The following is a 20,454-nucleotide window of genomic DNA, read 5'->3' as shown; positions in this document are numbered from 1 at the left end:
GAATGTGTCCTCGGGCCCGATTCTCGAGTTGGTACGGATTTTTTCCCATGAAAAGTTTCGCATACGAATAGAATTCGCATGAAAAATTTCGCATACGAATAGAATTTGCATGAAAAATTTCGCATACGATTAGAATTTGCGTGAAAAATTTCGCATACGAATAGAATTCACATGAAAATTTCGCATACGAATAAAATTCATATGAAAAATTTCGCAGACGAATCGAATTCGCATGAAAACTTTCGCATACGAATATCATTACACTTTCATGTCACCTTACGGATGGAGTCCCATTGAGGGCGTTTAATGTTACTCGAAACGCGGCGATTCAACGAGCAAAGAATGAAGGATCAATTAAGAATGAAAGACCAACCAAAAATATATTTGTGGTTCATAAAAGCCTGTACTACCCGATTCCTACTTGTTCGATGCGGAAAGTTATCCGACAAATTGAAACCTATACAAGCCCCACTGAATATAAACCACGGTACTAATTGTAAATAAATAACGTGTACGCATGTGCAAAAGGAGTTGCACTGACCCGAAGTTTGGAGTAAATACATACATATCCATCACGCGTTACTTTCGACAAACGCGCAAACATTACGATATTACTTAACGGGGCCATAATCGAAGGTGCTAGTTACTTCTAATCATCAGCCCATTTCGTGGGGGGGTATCGGTTATCCAATTAGTACAGAGTCCCTGTACCTTGGATCCTACCGATGACGGTGCGCGCGCACTTTCGACAAACGCGAAAACATTACGATATTACTTAACGGGCCCATAATCGAAGGTGCTAGTTACTTCTAATCGTCAGCCCATTTCGTGGGGTATCGGTTATCCAATTAGTACAGAGTCCCTGTACCTTGGATCCTACCGATGACGGTGCGCGCGCACTTTCGACAAACGCGAAAACATTACGATATTACTTAACGGGCCCATAATCGAAGGTGCTAGTTACTTCTAATTGTCAGCCCATTTCGTAGGGGGGGTATCGGTTATCCAATTAGTACAGAGGCCCGGTACCTTGGATCCTACCGATGACGGTGCGCGCGCACCGCACGCGGATACCCGCGGTGTGTACATACCGGGGACGCGTGTACGCACTCGCAGGACTCGCGGCGTGCCGTTATGCCGGCCGGTGATGTAATGCCGGGTTTGCGACAGTAATGATTACTATTACGGATACGGCCGCAAAAAGGTTGGCCGGCAATTATGATGCCTGCATACCCATATTTATCCACATAGGTGGATACCGCGTGCACCGAGCGCTCTCCCCGGAGGAGGTCCGGGCGCGTCTCCGGTCCGATCGCGCGCGTATATGCACCCGGGTTCGACGAACTCGTAATTGTTCCCCGTGTCGAAGGCCCCCCCGGGGACCCTCGCCCCGATGTTCGGCGACGTCCCATCCTCGGGTGGGTTCTCGACTCGATTTCCCGAACCGACGCCGCGGGACTCCCGGGGGTAAACGGACCCGCCACGGCACCGCGTCCGTCGGTGAAAGTCGGTATATAAACGGGGGAGTCGATGATTTTATAAGACGGGTTCGATTAATACCGCCGAGACGGCGATAACTCATTCCGGGTAACACCTGGAAGGTGGAAAGTGAGAACGCGAGAGGTTCGCCCGTAGCCTCTCCTCGCGGGAGGAGGTCGTCGTATCTTCCTGCTCGAAGAGGTGGATCTCTTAGACTAGGAAGAAAGAGGGCGGAGACCATGGACCACGTAAGACGTGTGGACTCTACGCGCTAATCCGACTATGAAGACAATGGAAATGAAAGGGGGATATACAAAGAAGGTGCCTTGTCACCCTTTCTCTCTCTTCCAACGATCCCTATCTTAACTGGATAGCCAATACCCCCGGGAAATAATGCGCCGATTAGAAGCTACTACAGCAGCTATGATTACCAGTCCATTAACAAATACTGGAATATATGCGCATGCGTTGAAATTACCGCCTTGCTCGATATATACTTTCACGCGGTTACTCCAATATTTCAGCTCTTCTTCATTTGTATTCACCCTAGTAGCACAAAATATTTGTCATATATTTTCTATATCTATTTAACGAATATCGTACATTCTGTAATTATTTACCAGACATTTGAAATATTTGCCAAACGTTTACTTTAGAATATTATCGCTGTAATATTTATATAACATTAGCTCCATGTGTTTCCGTAATATTTTTCTACCGGATATACAAAACATTTCGTTTCATTTTAATACATGTATTTTTTAAATATTATCCGCCGAATACATTATAAACGTTTTAAGAATATTTAAAATCAAAATCACACGTTTTGCTCCCATAATGAAACAGCGGAACGAAAATGTTGGACAAATTTCTCGTGTTCTTCGATACCAAATGAAGTGTCCGATAATAGTCGCGAAGTAAAGAAATGTATTTTTATTATGTTAATATGTTAAAAAATACAATTTCTCTACATGTTTATAAATTATCGAAACTAAATATGTCATTGAGATTTTCAACAAATATTTCAAATATCTTCGAATGAAATCTACGAGAGATTTAAAAAAATCTGTCGCTTGAGATATTTAGCAAAGAATACAAAGAAATATTTAGAAATTATTCTATGCTACTAGGGCAGTGACGCCGGTGTGCCTCAGTCCGTTGTCCAGTTAACGTTGAGATTAATGTTTTTTTTTTGTATGTACCAGCGCAATGTGGCCTATGTAACGGTAAAGGGAGAGAAAGAAAGGGATTGCGTTCGTTCGCTCTTTCCTTTTTTTTTTTACCTCGTAATAATCACGGTAATGGTCAAATTCGGGTCCGTGTATCCTGCAACCATGTTCGTCCGAAGTATTACAGCGGTACCAGACAAGTCCCGTCAATTCGATTTTTCATCTCTAGATGAGGTTTGACAAGGGTGTTGAGGCATTTGATTGGATTTCACGTGGCCTGACAAATTCGGAGACGAGACTACTTGCCGGAGGACGGGTTGCGCTTACTTTCACTAAAAAGTCTCAGAAGAGGTGTACATCATACTCCCGTGACACCTGAGCAGGCACCGCGCAGACCTTCCTCTGGCGGGCTCAAGGACTCGCGATTTATGAGCGTAATTTTTTTTTACCGTCCAATTTCACGCACTCCCAAAGCGATGCGTTTTGTAAGACGCATCGTGTGGACGCTAAAATCCCTTTCACCTTTAAGAATGGAAAAACGTTGAGCCGTGAAAAGATATCGGTCCCCTTATAAATATTCCTCTAGAAAGGAACAATTAGTCAAGATCATCGTATTATGTAAATGGCTTATCGCGTCCCTCCTTGAGGAAATAATGAATTATAACAATTTCAAGTTCCTACTTCTTACACGCGATATATGGGAAATAACATTATGTCAACCAATCTCGGCACGGGAAATTGATGGATCGATTTCAATTTACCAAACAATGTCTAACCACGTTGGTACCTAAGTGAACTCGGTTTAATTTAAACTTTTCTAACCATATTAAATATTACGTAGCATGATATATACGAACGAGTAGATGAGAAGGATAAACCAAATGATTGCATTCCCTGCGTTGGATCTACCGTGAACTCATTAACCCATTTGCATCATTAGCGGATATATATGTTCAGTTTTCCTGGTCACTATCACCGGAGCGTATATATACGCTCAATTTTCCTGGTCACTATAATTCAGTCTGAAATTTGGGGATAAGGACCCCCTTTTTTATACTTCCTTATGATGCAAATGGGTTAAGATTAAAATCTTTTATCATTTCTGACAAAATAACCTAATATTAACGGATAATACGAACACCCACATTAGTACGAAACCGAGTTAGTTCTATAGTCGATGAATAATTTTCGGGAATTTAAAGAACCTACGATATTACGTATTATTTCAACAGACTTTAAATAAAACGCAATATCACCTATTATTTAAACCAATTTTGAATAAAACTCAATATTACGTATCATTTCATTCTTCTTTGATTTTATCTACGCAAACGTCAGGAACAGTCACGAATGAGTTATACGAACAAGGAAGTCGACTTGTTTCGATTGTTTTATTAAAGCCCATCGAGTTTAACTCTTTCCTATTCTTTCCGAGTTCGTCGGGACTTTAAATAATACACAATATCACCTATTATTTAAACAAATTTGGAATAAAAGCCAATATTACGTATGATTTAATTCTTCTTCGATTTAATCTACGCAAACGTCACGAACAGTCACGAATGAGCAATGCGAACAAGGAAGTCGGCTTGTTTCGATTGTTTTATTAAAGCCCATCGAGTTTAACTCTTTCCTATGCTTTCCGAGTTCGTCGGGACTTTAAATAAAATCCAATATTACGTATCATTTAATTGTTCTTTGATTATATGCACGTAAACGTTAAGAATAGTCACGAATGAACAATCCGAACAAGGAAGTCGGCTCGTTTCCGCGATTGTTTTATTAAAGCCCATCGAGTTTAACTCTTTCCTATTCTTTCCGAGTTCGTCGGGACTTTAAATAATACACAATATTACCTATTATTTAAACAAATTTTGAATATAACCTAATATCACGTATCATTTAATTCTTCTTCGATGTAATCTACATAAACGTCAGGAACAGTCACGAATGAACAATCCGAACAAGGAAGTGGGCTTGTTTCCGCGGTTGTATCATTACAGTCCATCGAGTTTGGCTCTTTTCGATTCACGAATGGCCAATCCGAACGAGGAAGTCGGCTCGTTTCCGGGGTTGTTTTATTAAAGCCCATCGAGTTTGACTCTTACCGATTCTTTCCGAGTCAGTCGGGATTCAAGGCGGAGGTTCAAAGCGGAGGCGTCGTACCCGGACGGCCGGTAATGGTCGTAGGATGCGTACGAGTAGGTCTCCAGAGGGTATCGCGGGATAATTTCCGTATAGTCGTACATAAGACTGTCGAGGGTGTACTTAAGATCGAGGAAATTAAGCCCCGGGACAACGGTACGCGGCCCCGGGCGTGCGTCCGCCGGGTAAAGGGGATCCTCGTCGGAGGTTTTGCGAGGATGTTTCTCGCGTCACGACATTCGTTATGCTCGGCTGGTGTATGTGCCGATTATAACGTGTCCCGGGTACACCGGATGTACGGTCGCGGGGCTAATAGCTCGGTAGACGCACCGGGAAAGAAGCGCGTCGAGACAGATGTAACCAGCCACCGTGTGTACGGTACACGGGGCCCTGGAAGTACCATCGCCGGGGAATTAATTGCGCCCGTTTTTTGAGGACGCACCGGCACCGGTACCCGCCAAGAACGCGCCGCCGGTTTCTTTTCCCGCCGCTGAAAATTCCGCGAAACCGGGAAAGAGAATAAGTTGCGACTCCGTCCCCGTCCGTCACGCGAGTACCCAAACCTGCTCCCAGGACGGGAATTCCGCGCGCGGCGAAGAAGCGGCCAACCTACCGAGCGCGCACCTACTCGGACGAGCGAAAACGAGAGGAACGAGCGATCGATTGGACTTATCGTTGCTAATCGACGTGGGAAGTTTAGCAAAACTCCCAGCGAGGGACGTGGTAAAATTGATTGTTAATAATGACTATAATTTCCCGGGGTACACGGATAGTCTTTGTGGGATAAAGGTTATACTTCCAGTCGAGCATATTTGCTCAACGGCTATCTCACTTGGCCGCACGTGAAAATATTTCTTTGCAAAAGTCGGCAATGGGTCTTATTAATTATCTCTTTGAGGCGCGGTGGTATTAAAGGTGTCCCACCTTTTTAATGCGTGAATATGCCCGGTGGGACCATTTGAGTCCCACCCTATAACAACAAACTTAATTGAATTATCATTATTTTTCTACGTTTCTATATTATGTTATTCCTTTATTAATAAAAATAAACTGACTTTGTTCAATTTAAAAACGAAATAAAATTTATGTACAACGTGGGCATTTTTATTATCTAAAATCCCGTGCCTCGAAGGGTTAAGTGGAAGGTATTCTAGATCCTCCAGAAGACTCTTTAAGATCAGCAAGACGACTTCTGTCGAAAAATGATCTTCCCATGCCCTCACATCCTCTTTACCATTTCTCTTTAACCCTCCAGCTATGATCGAAGCCGAAATCGCATTCTATAAGTCATTACGTTAATTTCCTGCGATAATCGCACTAAATTTTCAGAATATCCGAATCTTTTAGTTAACATTTCGTATTGCATCAAAGATCTTGTGATAAAACTATACAAGACATTTCGCCCGCGGTAGGAGGGTTCATAAAAAGTAATATCCAAATTTCAGTGATTTTACATTTAATGATAAAACCTGTCGTGTCGGACGCCTCGCATCCAGACCTTTCGAATTCACCCATGCAATAAACAAGAAAAAAATTACGTTACCTCGCTTCGGGATGACACTAAAGTTGCCACCCACCTAAGCGACTGTGTGATGTTGCGTCTCTCCCTGTCAACGTCCACCTGGCGAATCCTTGGTAACCACGTGTTCCACCTAAGTCACAACAAAACGGAACATCATATAAGGATATCATCTCTTACGTAACGCGATATACGGCAAGAGCAAATCGATATAAGGCTTGTTCGTTTTTTTTTTTCAGGAAAAGNATCAACCTATAGATCTCGGAAACGGGCCCCTACCGATTATTGGCATTCGACGCATCGATTTAGACTTGGAATCTATGGATGGTGAACATCTTCGTCAGGACTTTGTTCCCCTTTTCCTTAAAATATTCGTCGACTAGTTCCGAATCGTCGCGATGGCGATCCGGGCACAAGAGCGCGGCATTACTCGCGTCCCACGAGAGCGTCCCGGGGACCTCGGTCTGTAAAACCGGCACGAGGAAGTGTGTAAATCCCTCGGCGAGTTCCATAAATCCGCAGTTAGCGGTCGCCGTTGCCAACCGGTTGCGAATCCCCGGGTGTACGGGGAAGAGTCGAGACGCGCGAGAGCGAGTCACCGTAAGCCGATAAACGACGAACCGTGCGAACGAACCGTTTCGCCCGTTTAACGGTGCAACAATCGGGCCTTCTCACTTTCGAATGGAGCCGAGGCCGGCTCCGGCTGTAAATACCGCGTGCACCCATCTGCATAACCGTGCATGCCCGTGTATAGGCGCGAGGAGAGCCGAGATCTTGCAGCGGCCTATGCGCCGGTGCATCTATGCACCGACGCATCGGCGAGCCTCGATACATCGCCGATAACGACGGATCGACGGGCACGGACGATTCTCCCTTGTGTGTCCAATTAGTACCCTCCCATGGACGTCCCGAAACTCAGGAAACGGTATATGCGATGCGCTCGATAAGGCTAAATTAATCAATGCACGATTTCAATTTGGACCGGATTACCGAGTCGCATTGGTATCGGGATAAAGTAAAAAGAATCGACGAGAAATCGTAGCACGATTAAAAAAGGCTTTTTGTGATTTAATTAGCATTTTACTGATCAGGAGTTGGGGGATTGAAAGTCGCAAATTGTGACGTTCGGATAATTAAATGATGATCGTTACCTTATTATCTATTTTTTTCCTCGATGGCGTCTGTATATGTAAATTTCTTGACTGGAATGTTCAGTACTCGGGAAAAGTCGGGACGAGGGAAAACGAGATGTTTCGCGAATCAGCACCTTGAAGAGACTAATCGTCCGGTAGCCTTTGACGATCTGACGCCGCACGGTCACTTCCATTGTTTATTTACATTCCGAGCTGGAATTCCGGAACGCTCCAGGAGATTGAAGAATTAATAGTTTTACGGATCCTAAATACGTGTTTCAAATTCGCCTTAGAGACAATGAAGGTTTCGACTGAAAGCATTTATTCTCAATGCTTTACTGTACGGAGCAATTTAATGAGTCTCCGTATCCTACGCAAACCTACCGCTTGTAAAGAAACTTGGTACACTTTACAAAATTACCGCTTAACGTTTCCCCCAGGAACATTATTTAAAATCGAATTTGGTAACACCTCATTTTTATCACAATTACTTGTCCAACTATGAAATTGCAAACAAAATCTTGAATTCCGAATTTCCAAACTCTCCGCCCCGAATTATCCGGTCGCGTTCGACATACCGCTAATCAATCATATCAGCACGTTAATCCATGCTCCCGAGACAAATAATGAACTCTAATCTAAGACGGGGTACAAAGTCAACCTGAATTTCCTTCTCACCCCCTTGATTACACAACAAGTACAATATATTCCAATTAAAATAACGAAGTGATTTATAATCCGACAAAATGATGAAAACAAACGTTAACGTCTACGCCTTGCGTGTGATAGCATCAACTGCAGTGGTAACTAGCCGGACAACGTTCAGAATATGCAAGAAAACAGGCGCATGATACCGCAAATAGAATCTCGCGAAACCTTTCGTCGACAAGGAACACACGATCTAACCGAATAACATTACCGCTAAACAGAGGAAATAAATAACGAGGCACATAACGAGCTTCTTATCTGACTGACGAATATCCGCGTGACGAGAATGTTGGCAAGCGTCACGCATTGACGGACGTGACCACGTGGCCGCGTAAATAGACATATTTACGTTCTGGTTTGCGTAAACGTCCGTATGCGCTATTTGCGCCGAAGGTACCGATGTCCTGTGCACACAACCCTGAGCAAGTAGCTCATGCATCGTTGCATCGGTGCATTCGCATATAGCTCGAGAGGATAGCTCGGGTGAGGCTCTTAAATCCCCGGAGACGAGGTTTAAATCAATCACCGTAATTAACGCGCGGTTTATACCGCTAGAACCGGGATTAGAATGGTCTTATTGGCCGAGTAAGCCGAGCTGGAAGATGTATACCGCATTCAATCCGGTACCTAGAGGCCGCCCCGCACTTATCAACTTTTCCGCTCCTTCCTGAAAACTAGGACGGCTGTGAATAATCTCTGACTGTCTGACACCCGAAACTGTAAATACCTGGATAGCGGCCTGTAAATACTCGGCTGGAAACCGAATACCCCTCGGGAGAGCCTCGCCTCGCAGAGGAGTGTCCGGGTTCTTCTCTGATCCTGGAATACCGAGAATCCACTTCGCAATCCCCAGTAAACCGAGCGCGGCTCTTGAAAATTCCTTATTAATTTCCCGGTAGCTTAGTTTCGCCTGGTTGAATTAGTGGACAGTAGACTTGTTAATAATGTAACTTGGAAGGCTCCCAGGCGTTTAGTACCAAGTGGAATTGTAATTGAGATTAAACGGCCCTTTTCCCCGTCCAATGATTACTATAATTCGTAATTTAGTGCTGGTCGTGTCGCCGTTGTAAATTATGAGAATAAATGAGAGAGCAAAGTGGTTCGTTATATCGCGTGGCGTTTAGTGGTCTACGGAATTTTAATTGAAATTAAACGGTCCTTTCTCCCGTGTAATGATTACTAAGTCTCTAAGGAGGACCGTAATTCCTTATTTTAAGAGAAGGAGCTTTCACGCGGAATTGCTATCCTTCTAATTGGCGTTTGTCCACTGTTGCGGAATCGCGTACCTGCACTTGGATTTCCGCAAATTTACATGAGTCTGAGACAGTTACGAGGCGACCCGTGTTTGTCTTCCGAGGATGTTTTAACTGCCCAAATCTCTGGTTGGAATTTCTTGGGACAACTTTCGGTTTCCGAGTACGCACCTGATAATACGGACGATATCGTGGAGGTCGAGGGAACGAGCCCAGGACAAGTTCGGAAGCAGTTTCTGAAACATTTTGACTCCTTTCTACCCCCGAAGACGCGTCCTCGGCCTTGTAGATCGGGCCAGGAGATTGTGCGTGCCATCGCTCGATCGTAGATCATCCCGGTGATTTAAGAAAGCGAGAGGGTCCCATCTAGATCGTCGAGATCCGCGGTCCTTTCTCCCGCAAGATCTAGCGGACGTAGATCGCTGGAAAACACCTTCTTCTTCGTTTTTTTCCGAAATCCCCTGCAAAACAAATTCCACACGAAAGACGTGAAAGAATTTGCAGATTTTCAGACTATTCCGCCTCCTCGATAGGATCTTTTAAAGTTAAACTTATCCTGGCACGATAATACGCGTAAGTTCGCGTATCATGAAAGGGACCCGTTTTGCACAGTAAAACGCATTTATTTACGGTTAATTACTATTTACATACATTTTTTGGTTTTAATATTCGCATTTTGTGTGAATTTTATTTTCAGAATTCATTATATTTTTCATTACGTCACGAAAGGGACCCGTTTTGCACAGTGAAACGCCTTTATTTACGGTTAATTACTATTTACATACATTTTTGGGTTTTAATATTCACAGTTTGTGTACATTTTATTTTTACAACCCATTACATTTTTGCGTGCTACCACTGAGACACATCGTGTAAACATTGTTCGTTCGGATTTCGACATTTAAGGTGACAAAAATAGTAAAAATGGAAGAAATGACGCCCAAAATACCCGGTATCGGACGCGTAATGACATTTGGCGAGAAAGTGATTAAAGATAATTATATATAATAATTCTCATTAACTTAGAAAGGTCACATCCAACAATCATGGCGGGCACGCGACGACTTTCTTTCATGGGAGTGGTTTTTTAATCCTTTCCCTGTTTCCACTTTCCGCGATCTACCGTTGCCTCCACCGACATTAAGGCGGTGTGAAAGGCCAGGCGTTAATCTCTTGATACGCGGATGGCAAGAAGACGTGCTTTCGTACTCGCGTACGAAGTTCTCGGAGGTTAAGCATCCGATAGGATAACCAGTGATAACCCAGGGGAGTGGGACACCAGGAAGCACCTCGACGTGCCCGGCGTCCACCTCGCGGCAGTGTCTGTTGCCCTTCGGGATAACTGTAATCCCTCCGAGTCCATTCTATGGACGCACGAACCGTAACGGTGGTTGACAAGCCTATCAAATTGCACGCCCATTTGCCATTCTCATTACACGCATTACAATGGGTAAGAGCACCGAGGCGATATCCGTCATTACTTCGCGCACGCGAGTCTCAATCGCCATGTTTTACCCGCCCCTCAAATTCAGACGGAGTGCCGAATTAATTGATGCGAGGACATGTCAAAGGTAGTAAATGAAAATTACAAGAAACGGAGTGGAATTTCCAAAGACCGTGATAACGTATGAAAGTCCATAAGTAATATGTAATGAGTACAGAAATATGAATCATGTTATTAAAAGGTAAAAGAAATACGATCCGCTGCGAGATCCAGACCCGAGTCGAACATTTATATTTCACATAAGATGTCCATAAGATATCTATAAAACATCTACAGATTACGTCTAATATACGTATATTAGATGGTCATTTAGCCCTATTTTAAACATCTTATAGATATCTTATGGATATCTGTAGATAGTCAATATACGTATATAATAGGTATATGTTCGGGGTGGGAAGTGGCAATTACCCCTTGCCTCGATCTCCCATTTTCCAGGATCCTCTCGCTCTCACTCCCAGAGGATCCCTATCCTAATCCTTTGCACCGAGTCGTTACTGCATCGACAAGTGCAGCGGCGTAGCCAGTGGACGAGCCCAGAAGGAGGAGCCCCTTTCCCTCGAAGGAGACTAATGATCCGTCTTCTCCCGGATGCGAGGGAAAGAGAGAACCCTCCCAGGCAAATTTCCTGCGGAGCGGCCGCGTAGATTGGATCTCAGCTCCCGCGAGAAGACCAGCCGAGGACGAATGACCTATAAACGCGGGATAAAAATGTCCCGTTCCCACCGAACGGAATCCCGTGCTACGCCACTGCGGAATTGCATCCTGGTGCCCCCAGGAGTTGTCCGGCTCGCAACGGCACTGGACTCGGTTCTTCCCGACAAAACAAGTGGTCTAGCCAGTCCCGGGGCAAATTGCCGACACTTATTCCCTTGCAAGGTGGGACGTCTTCATCGGGACATCAGCCGCGGTAGCGAGTCCCGGAATTATTTCATCGAGCGAACGTGGAGGGACACATTCGCCCGGATGATATTCCGAGGCGATCGGACTAATGGCTGCGGTGAGTACAGGTATTTCAGGTGAAGAGGGTGTTCATTTCATAATCGGCGAGCATTGAACGGGCCGCGTTCCGCTTGGTGCCGATACATGCTCGTAAAATGGAACGTGGCACCGCATAAATTCATTCCAATCAGTTACGGTGTCGTTTGTCGCGGACCCTTGCCCTCGCTTATGGTTCGTAGGCATAGTAGTTGGGGATAATTTAGCGACCATCGGGAAGGGCGTACGGTCGAGATCGTATGATCCGCTTCGGGATCTTCGACCAAAATGGTTATACCTTGGTTGCACCTTGGTAAATGGCATCTTTTGCCCCGTTAAGGAATCCCCTTGACGCAAGTGCTATGGTTCCTTATGAACGTCATCGTGGCGCCAATCGAGACCGATATCGCTCCAGGATATCGAGGTTAATGTCACTTATGGACATTATTTAAGATGAGTTTTGAAAAAGTTATTAAAACTAGCACTCTGCAGATAGTGGTTCACGGTGTGTGCGTTCTCGTCTTGTTCAAGGAACGAGCAATTTTTAATATCGACTACGCTTATAATCAACATTGGAAATCCATGAAATTGTTACATATCTTTCTTTTCACGAAACGAGCGAAACGGTTGTACCATGGGTTATTGTTACTAAGTGTGCGACTTCTAGCACCTGGTTCAAACCATTCCTGGTTTATCATACCGATTACTATGGATTGTCTTATCAGGTCGCATTACCGCTTAATCGTTCCTTGTGCCCATAAATGCACCGTGGAATCGATGCATCTCCTTTCTGTCCCAGGATGCATGGAAGAACCCACTAGAGGATTAATCGGAAATCCATCATTCGTCAGCGGGACTTCCCTGGATCGATCTCCGATGTCGAAGGAACGACCCTCGTGGCCCGAGACAATTGACCCATCGATGGACGACAAACGACACGGTCTCACGACCGATCGCGTAATGGGCCTCCAGGTCACCAACCGAACTACGATCCCCGAGGACGGCTCGTAGACCGACTTGTACATCGGCTTGTACATCGACGGAGCGGTTGTTACCCAGGCTAAGTGGTCCGTCGTTACCGTGGCCAGGGTAAGTGCTCCATATTCTTCCATGTGGCTTCTACGAACAAGATAATACTCGATACGGGCCAGCAACAGGGTAACGATTTAAACCCAGGAGACGCCGGGCATGCCACTTACCTTACCCAGTGCCCACGTCGCTGAAAACGGACCCTAAGTCGGCTCTCGACGGAAAACCCGGCACGATTTTCGCCTCTTCCGTGAAATTCCCGCACACGCGCCCGGAGAACCGTTTGCTTAACCGTATCTCGAGAGAAGAGATCGGCACCGAAGGTTTAGTGCGCCGCACCTGGTGCAGCGATGGTGTAACTTGGTTTACGGTCGCTCGTGCCATTCGAATAATACACTCGACGATGATCCGGTTTTCCTTGAAGCTCGCTGCTTAATGCCTACACCTTACGTAAGCCTTGGGGAAGCACTCGAGGACTGATTTCGGATGTAATTGCCATGCGGGAACACCTTTCGATGCCAAGCATCCAGGGAGTTCCGCTTCTCGCCGAAAGGGGCAACACTTGTTTCCGATACAAGTACTAAATGACGCCGTCAAAAGACTAAAAGGAAATTGATAGAGCCCTCATTGTCAGCGCCGAAATGCAACTGCACTCTTGGTACATCCGCAGCTTCTGGATCGGTAAACGCTCCTATTGAGTCCCTAACACATCCAAGGTGCAAAACTCCAGGCCACGATCTTCCTCTTTCCTGGGACCCGATTCTCGAGCTTCTACGGATTTAATCGCATAGGAATAAATTCGCATGAAAAATTTCGCATTGTTGCAAAGTCGCGTTATTAGTCAACGTTTAAAAGTCGTATGCAAAAATTGTCAATTTCGCATGCGATTAGTATGAACTTGAGAATAAGGTCCCTGGAACCCTACTTTGGATTTCATACAGATTTTTTCGCATACGAATAGGTTCGCGTGAAAAATGTCGCATCGTTGCAAAGTAGCATCATTGGTCAACGTTTGAAAATCGTATGCAAAACTGTCAATTTCGCATGCGATTAGTATGAATATAAGACATGGAGTCCCTGGAGCCCTATTTTGGAATTTATGCGGATTTCTTCGCATATGAATAGATTTTCATGAAAAATTTCGCATTATTGCGAATTCCCGCCAATCGTCGACATTTGAAAGTTGTATATGAGACTGTCAATTTCCCATGGAAAAATCGATCTTAGCAACTCAAAAATCGGGTCCCAGAGCCCCTTCGCTCTCCCTTTATCGAGGATCTTCGAATCCTATAGATCCTTCGAGCAGACTTCCTTCTGCAAAATTGCCGGCACGAATCACTAACATATCCCCGGTCCCAAACCCCGGACGTCTAATATCTACTCGCAGTCCCGCAGAACCGCTAATTACTCGTGATTTACGGAAATTCAGGATTAGACCTCGGAAAAAGGATCCGGCGGCGTTGCGTGAGTTACGCGCCGGAGGTGTCTTCAGCGTCCGGGGCGCGAGGAGACGAAATCGTGGGAAGTTTTCGAAACGACTTGACACGGAAGCGGGCCCGAGAGGCGCAACAATGAAAACGCTCGAAAGCGCGCTTTCGCAATCTCTTCGACGCAACTCTCGTCGGATCGGAAAGTTCGCTCGGCAAGGAACTCCCGAGAACTCTCCGAGGGGAGTCGGTCGGCGAGTCACTCGGTGAGTCGGTAAGTCAGTCAATCGAGTCGTGGGACTGAGTCCCGCTCGCGAACCGACTCGCCCGTCGAGTCTTTCTTCGCCGAGTCCTCATCGAGATCGATTTTCATCGGGATCGCCGCATAAAGAGGTAGGTCGCGAAACCAAACGAACCAAACGAACCAAACGAACACCAAACGAACACCAAACGAACACCAAACGAACACCAAACGAACGATTCGAAAAGAAAGGAGCAACGTGGACGTCAAAATCGGGGCCACGTGCGCAGCAAAGAGTCCACGTGGCCTGGATTCGCGCAACACTCAAAAGTGGGCGTTGCGGCACGCGCATGATTTACGCCAGGATGTAACGCAACATTTTGCATACTTGTTTTTTTAGGTCCCCGCAACAAAGATGGCAGCAAAGGGAGGGCATCATTCCGGACAAATCGCAAGAAGAATCGCTGTCAGTCGCCCTGATATCTAGTACATACATCTATTTGACGTTACTTAACGTTACTCAAATTATGCCAGGACTACAATGATAACCTCGAACCTTTTCCGATCGTTATCTCGCAGTAACGACTCATCCTCGTGATAGATGTTTCATTTACCTGGAATTGTACCGAATTACTACCTGGAACAACTTTCTGTGATTCTTCTAAGGCACTAAAATGATTTCGAATAAAGAGCTAAGTGCAGACTGTAGAGAGTTCCTGTTCCCTTTCCACGAAGCTAAACGTGTGAATGGCATATTGCTGATGTTTTGGAGGGAGATAGGGGGATTTTGAAACCAGAGATAAAGATCTGGCTCTGTAAACGAGCTTGTAAGAGTCTACACGGTCCTCTATTAGGTTAGGATTATGTGGAGACCTTCGGGCGCAAACGTTCAAGAGAAGTTCCATCAGTCAAATAGGGAATAGATTGCCTTTCGATACCGAGGAAGTACATATTTTCTGGAAAAAAAAATGGGATGGCGAAATCTGGGTCGATGCAGTCAAAGGGACGTTTCTTGCGAGTACATTCCGAGGCACTCGAGCCCAGGGATTTTTGCGAGGATAACGAGTCGTCCGCCTGCGTGCATACTGTTACTCCTAGAGGCACGCATCGGACGCGACCACGCCCTCGGGTGCTCGATGGACTCGGAGCGAGGTTGTAAAGACGTCCGATGCGTTGAAGCGAGTGAGCCGGGTCAAAAAAGTAAGTGCACCCATGAAAACTCGAAGGCAGAGAAACATCGGCCGTAAAACGAGGAGAGAAAAAATCCCGGCATATCTCGAGGCCACCCAGGGAAACGAGCGCCCTTCGGCTTCGGAGGGGCTCCAAAGCGACTCCAGATCCGGTCTGAAGTTGCTCTGGAATCGGTTCGGATCGATAGAAACCGCGATAACCACCCTTTTGTGTAGAACGTTAGACAAAGTGGGGAAACGCGAACGTTGAAAACCCCGAATAGAAATGATAGTGGAGATCTGATACTGATCGGGTCTCGATAAAACCGGGAACGGTCCTCGTCAGGACCTCGTCAAGATGTCGGGTTACTGCATATCGCGCTTGTTTTGCGCGTTTCTTTGACAACTGACAAGGAACTGTCAACCATTTGGTCGCTACCGATGAGAAGGAAACTCGATTGATCGCGTCAAATTTAAAGGGTCAATTTGGGAAACGATATCGATGATCTTCAGTTATGTACCGTGAATGACAATACCAGTGTTCTGATTTATTAAAAAATAATATACTGGACATTGACCCATATTCTATGACGTTCCTGATGAGGACCCTGTGTTACCGAATTCATCGGGTCCCGATCGGATGTCCTCATCGAGACCCGATGAAAACCTGAGCTGAGCACTATTACCATTTCCACTCGAGAAGGTGGGGAAAATACAAAAAGTCCAGTTTCTAAATGTTTCGTTTTCGGAGATAGAAATTCAAAAGGATCGTCCTTATGGTCCCCAGCGTCAGGATCCGATCCAGAGCTGGACCTGCGTTGGACCACAGCCGGAACGGAGCTGATCCGGATCCGGTCCGAAGGCCTCTCGGCCGTCAGGACGAGAAACGAATGTCCTTCGGGTCATCCAAGGCGACGTGCCGAAGACGAGTGCAGACCCTCTCGCTCCTCCAGGGCCAGAGGGCAGCACGTTCCGCTCATTATGCTCCCTCGCTCCTCGAAATCCTAACTGTACAATGCACTCGCCCCGCCCAAGGTGGCAAACACGAACTATGCGGCACCGTGCAGCACTATGTGCGGAGTATGCAGCGGAGCATGCACCGGAGTATGCACGACTGGCCGAGAGCTGCACTCGGCTGTTTCGTCGCCCCCGCGCCGTCCTCGTCCTCTCGCTCGTCCTCGGCTTCATTTTGGTCTTGGGCCTCGTCTTCGTCTTCATCTAGGTCTTGGGCCTCGTCTTCGTCTTAATCTTGGTCTTGGGCCTCGTCTTCATCTTCATTTGGGTCTTGGGCCTCGTCTTCGTCTTCATCTTGGTCTTGGGCCTCGTCTTCGTCTTCATCTTGGTCTTGGGCCTCGTCTTCGTCTTCATGTTGGTCTTGGGCCTCGTCTTCGTCTTCATGTTGGTCTTGGGCCTCGTCTTCGTCTTCATGTTGGTCTTGGGCCTCGTCTTCGTCTTCATCTTGGTCTTGGGCCTCGTCTTCGTCTTCATTTTGGTCTTGGGCCTCGTCTTCGTCTTCATCTTGGTCTTGGGACTCGTCTTCGTCTTCATTTTGGTCTTGGGCCTCGTCTTCGTCTTCATCTTGGTCTTGGGCCTCGTCTTCGTCTTCATCTTGGCACCGGTCGCGATCTCAACCCGCCGCTGATGGAAGCGGATGCTGAAGGAAGGGCGACGAGTTAAGTCCTCTACGCGCTATGCGTGGTTCATGATTCGCGATTCGTTGTACACGGATTCGTCGTACCGATTCGTCGATGCGACAAATTAGCCACGCGCAATATGCGTGGCTCGTAGGATGTCAATTCATACCAATTCGATGCGACGACCTGGCCACCCACGATATGCTCGGTTCCTGATCCGCGATTCCTGGGGCGTTGATTTGTGCAAGTCCGTCACGTCAATGAATAACGATAACTGCCCAGGTAGAAATTCACGATCATCGTGGGACGAGGAAAATCGGTTTACAAACAATTTCCACGCCATTTGCTGCATGAAATGTCGGCGATGTATGTACGCATTTAACATAATAAATTTGAATAATCATTTGCGGTAAATTTCTCACCCCGCGGCTCACATATGAGCTACAGACACTGCAATTGTTTATCGGCAATGCGCGAGATAAGTTTAATTGTACGTATGCTGACAAACATTGAGACATTGCATGTATTTAATTTTGTTTCATGTTTGTGTTTTTGGTTCGTCATTGTGTCCTGCAGATACGAGTTCCAAATGAGGACTCGTAAGTAACACCCTCGTGACGCATTTCATGATCTTTTATGAGGCAAATCTCATGCTAATTTTGCATCACTTTGTCCGTTGGGTGGACCTGACTGGATGACAAACTCGTGAATAACCCATACGCACCCATACGCACATGCGTTTCTGCTTAGAAGCGATAACGACCTTATTGAGTGCATTAAGTTTTCCTCAAAAATGGCAAACTATGGCACTCTGATGCGGACGTCCTAAACATGAACGTATCGTTCATACGCACTTTTTCCGCAAAGGGTGGATCACAAATCACTGATCACGAACCACGCATAGGGTGAATCACTGATCACGAACCACGCATAGGGTGGATCACTGATCACGAACCACGTACAGGGTGGATCACAAATCACTGATCACGAACCACGCACATGCGTTTCTGCTTAGAAGCGATAACGACCTTATTGAGTGCATTAAGTTTTCCTCAAAAATGGCAAACTATGGCACTCTGATGCGGACGTCCTAAACATGAACGTATCGTTCATACGCACCTTTTCCGCAAAGGGTGGATCACAAATCACTGATCACGAACCACGCATAGGGTGAATCACTGATCACGAACCACGCATAGGGTGGATCACTGATCACGAACCACGTACAGGGTGGATCACAAATCACTGATCACGAACCACACATAGGGTGGATCACTGATCACGATCCACGCAATGGGTGGATCACAAATCACTGATCACGAACCACGCACAGGGTGGATCACAAATCACTGATCACGAACCACGCAAAGGGTGGATCTCAAATCACTGATCATGAACCACGCACAGGGTATTGGCCGCCTTACAAATCCGATCCCAGAATGGAGCGCGTACTCGGTACAACCACTTGCGCAATCGATTTCGCAATTATTACTCTCATAATCACCTTTCCGAAACAGCTCCCAAAATTTCTCCTCGACGATGTCGATTCGAATCCACTGCGTCGGCCTTACCGCTCCCTGTCCACGCCGCGGTCAATGTATCGCAGTGCTTTCATCTTTTCTCCGCAGTCGCCGACAAGCGTTACCATTTTCCTCAAGGTTGCGCCACGGCGAGGGACCTAAGCCTAAGTCGAGCACTTTCACATTCCTGCAAGCGACTCGCCGGTCATCTTTACGACGCGGCTTTAATTGCCAACGCAACACTCGTCGCCGTCTTGGGAAGCGGCCTTAACTCCTCCGCCAGGACGAGCGCGTCGCTTCCTGGGGCGAATCGGCCCGAGTTTACGGTGACCATTGCGAGATGCGGCGAGATGCGCCGAGATGCGGAGAGATGCGGAGAGATGCCTCGAGATCCTCGGATCCAATGGCCCCGGTCATCTCCGAGCACAGAGCCCAGGGCCGTAACGATCCAATTATTTCATTATGTATATACGCGGCCGTGCTTCCAAGCTAAGCACAAGGTAACGCTGCGATTCCGAATGGATTTACGGATTGCCGGATGGAACGCGAGCGGCCTCGTTGCATCCTGCCCCGAGGTATGATCCGAGGGAATTCTAAAGGATGGCTGGGATTCCGCGACTCGTTATCCTCGATGATTTTCCCATCCCGGTCGCGAGGGACTCCTCGCGGTTTCGCAAACCCGGGACAAAGAGGAGCCTAGCTTGGACGCCAAATTGCCTCCGCACTCCCAAGCCGTTCGGCTTAATGAGTTTGATAATTAAAGAAAACCCCTCCGCCATGCTCGAGCATTCGGAGCCGGCGATGTAGGACACGTTGCTAGAAGCCAATTTTGTCCAGGGACCGGCACCGCGATCGTCCCCTTGGCGGGCGGGCCGCTATCAAAAGTATACGCAGTAAACGGTAAAAAGTGGAAGGATAAAATGAATGGGAATCGATAATTAATTCCTGTTTTATTCGACCGAGGGTCGAGTCGAACTTCTTTTTGCTCGCGTCGTTCCTATTACTTTTTTACGGTCCGACCGCCCTCACCGGTTTCGGCCGGGAGACCTCCGGTCGTTCTTAGGTGGTTCCATAACCTAATCGGGATTTTTCGCGGTCCTTTTTCGAGATCCCGTCGGTCTTCTCGGCCGCGGAGTCCCCGTTGAGGGATCGACTCGACGAGTCGGCGACGTCCGAGGTGGTCGAGGTCCTTCCAGATGGGAAAAAATCGTCCCAGAGGTGTTCCAGGGGATCTCAAGGTCCGTCCTCGCTCCCGTGTCCCCGGTTGGGTCGGCCATTGGTGGTTCCCACGCAAATGCTCGGTCTCTTAATGGAGTGTCGCACCTGATACCCTACGGGCTGGTGGCCGGACGGCAATAAGGAAGGGACCGGCTTTGGCGCGAATAAAGTTCACGAATTATTCACGCTCGGTTAGGAACGCGAATGGGAAGGTCGAGCGTCGTCGGAGTCCTCGCCGGCTCGGCAAATTATGCGCCTTTTATTCGCCTCCTTTTTTGGCCCTCCTAGGAACCGGCCGCCGGGTGAAAAATGTCACCCCTCTCCCTCC

The 20,454-nt window shown here is 46.8% G+C and overlaps 2 protein-coding genes across 3 annotated transcripts in view; both read right to left on the bottom strand.

Annotated features, from left to right (window-relative positions):
• The window catches only part of LOC105701901, a 90,709-nt gene extending 82,988 nt beyond the window's left edge, over positions 1–7,721 (bottom strand). For both annotated transcript variants that reach the window (XM_023433928.1, XM_023433929.1), the window contains exons 1-2: positions 7,464–7,721; positions 6,337–6,445 (exon numbers count right to left, since the gene is read on the bottom strand). The gene's annotated coding sequence lies outside the window, so the exon portion shown is untranslated. The remainder of the gene's footprint in view (positions 1–6,336; positions 6,446–7,463) is intronic.
• Positions 7,722–16,972: 9,251 nt separating this feature from the next.
• On the bottom strand, positions 16,973–17,362 carry LOC105701893 (salivary glue protein Sgs-3-like). Its single transcript, XM_012429035.1, has one exon. It carries the CDS (start codon positions 17,360–17,362, stop codon positions 16,973–16,975), a length of 390 nt encoding a protein of 129 aa, XP_012284458.1.
• Positions 17,363–20,454: the final 3,092 nt, after the last annotated feature.

This window comes from Orussus abietinus, unplaced genomic scaffold (genome assembly GCF_000612105.2).
Source record: "Orussus abietinus isolate OABI.00-Male unplaced genomic scaffold, Oabi_2.0 scaffold88, whole genome shotgun sequence".
Classification (NCBI taxonomy): domain Eukaryota; kingdom Metazoa; phylum Arthropoda; class Insecta; order Hymenoptera; family Orussidae; genus Orussus; species Orussus abietinus.
This window is presented reverse-complemented; position numbering and strand designations above follow the sequence as displayed.

Bases quoted from the DNA above. Each gene is read 5' to 3' on its own strand.
- LOC105701893 (XM_012429035.1), bottom strand. From the start codon at position 17,362: ATGAAGACGAAGACGAGGCCCAAGACCAAGATGAAGACGAAGACGAGG.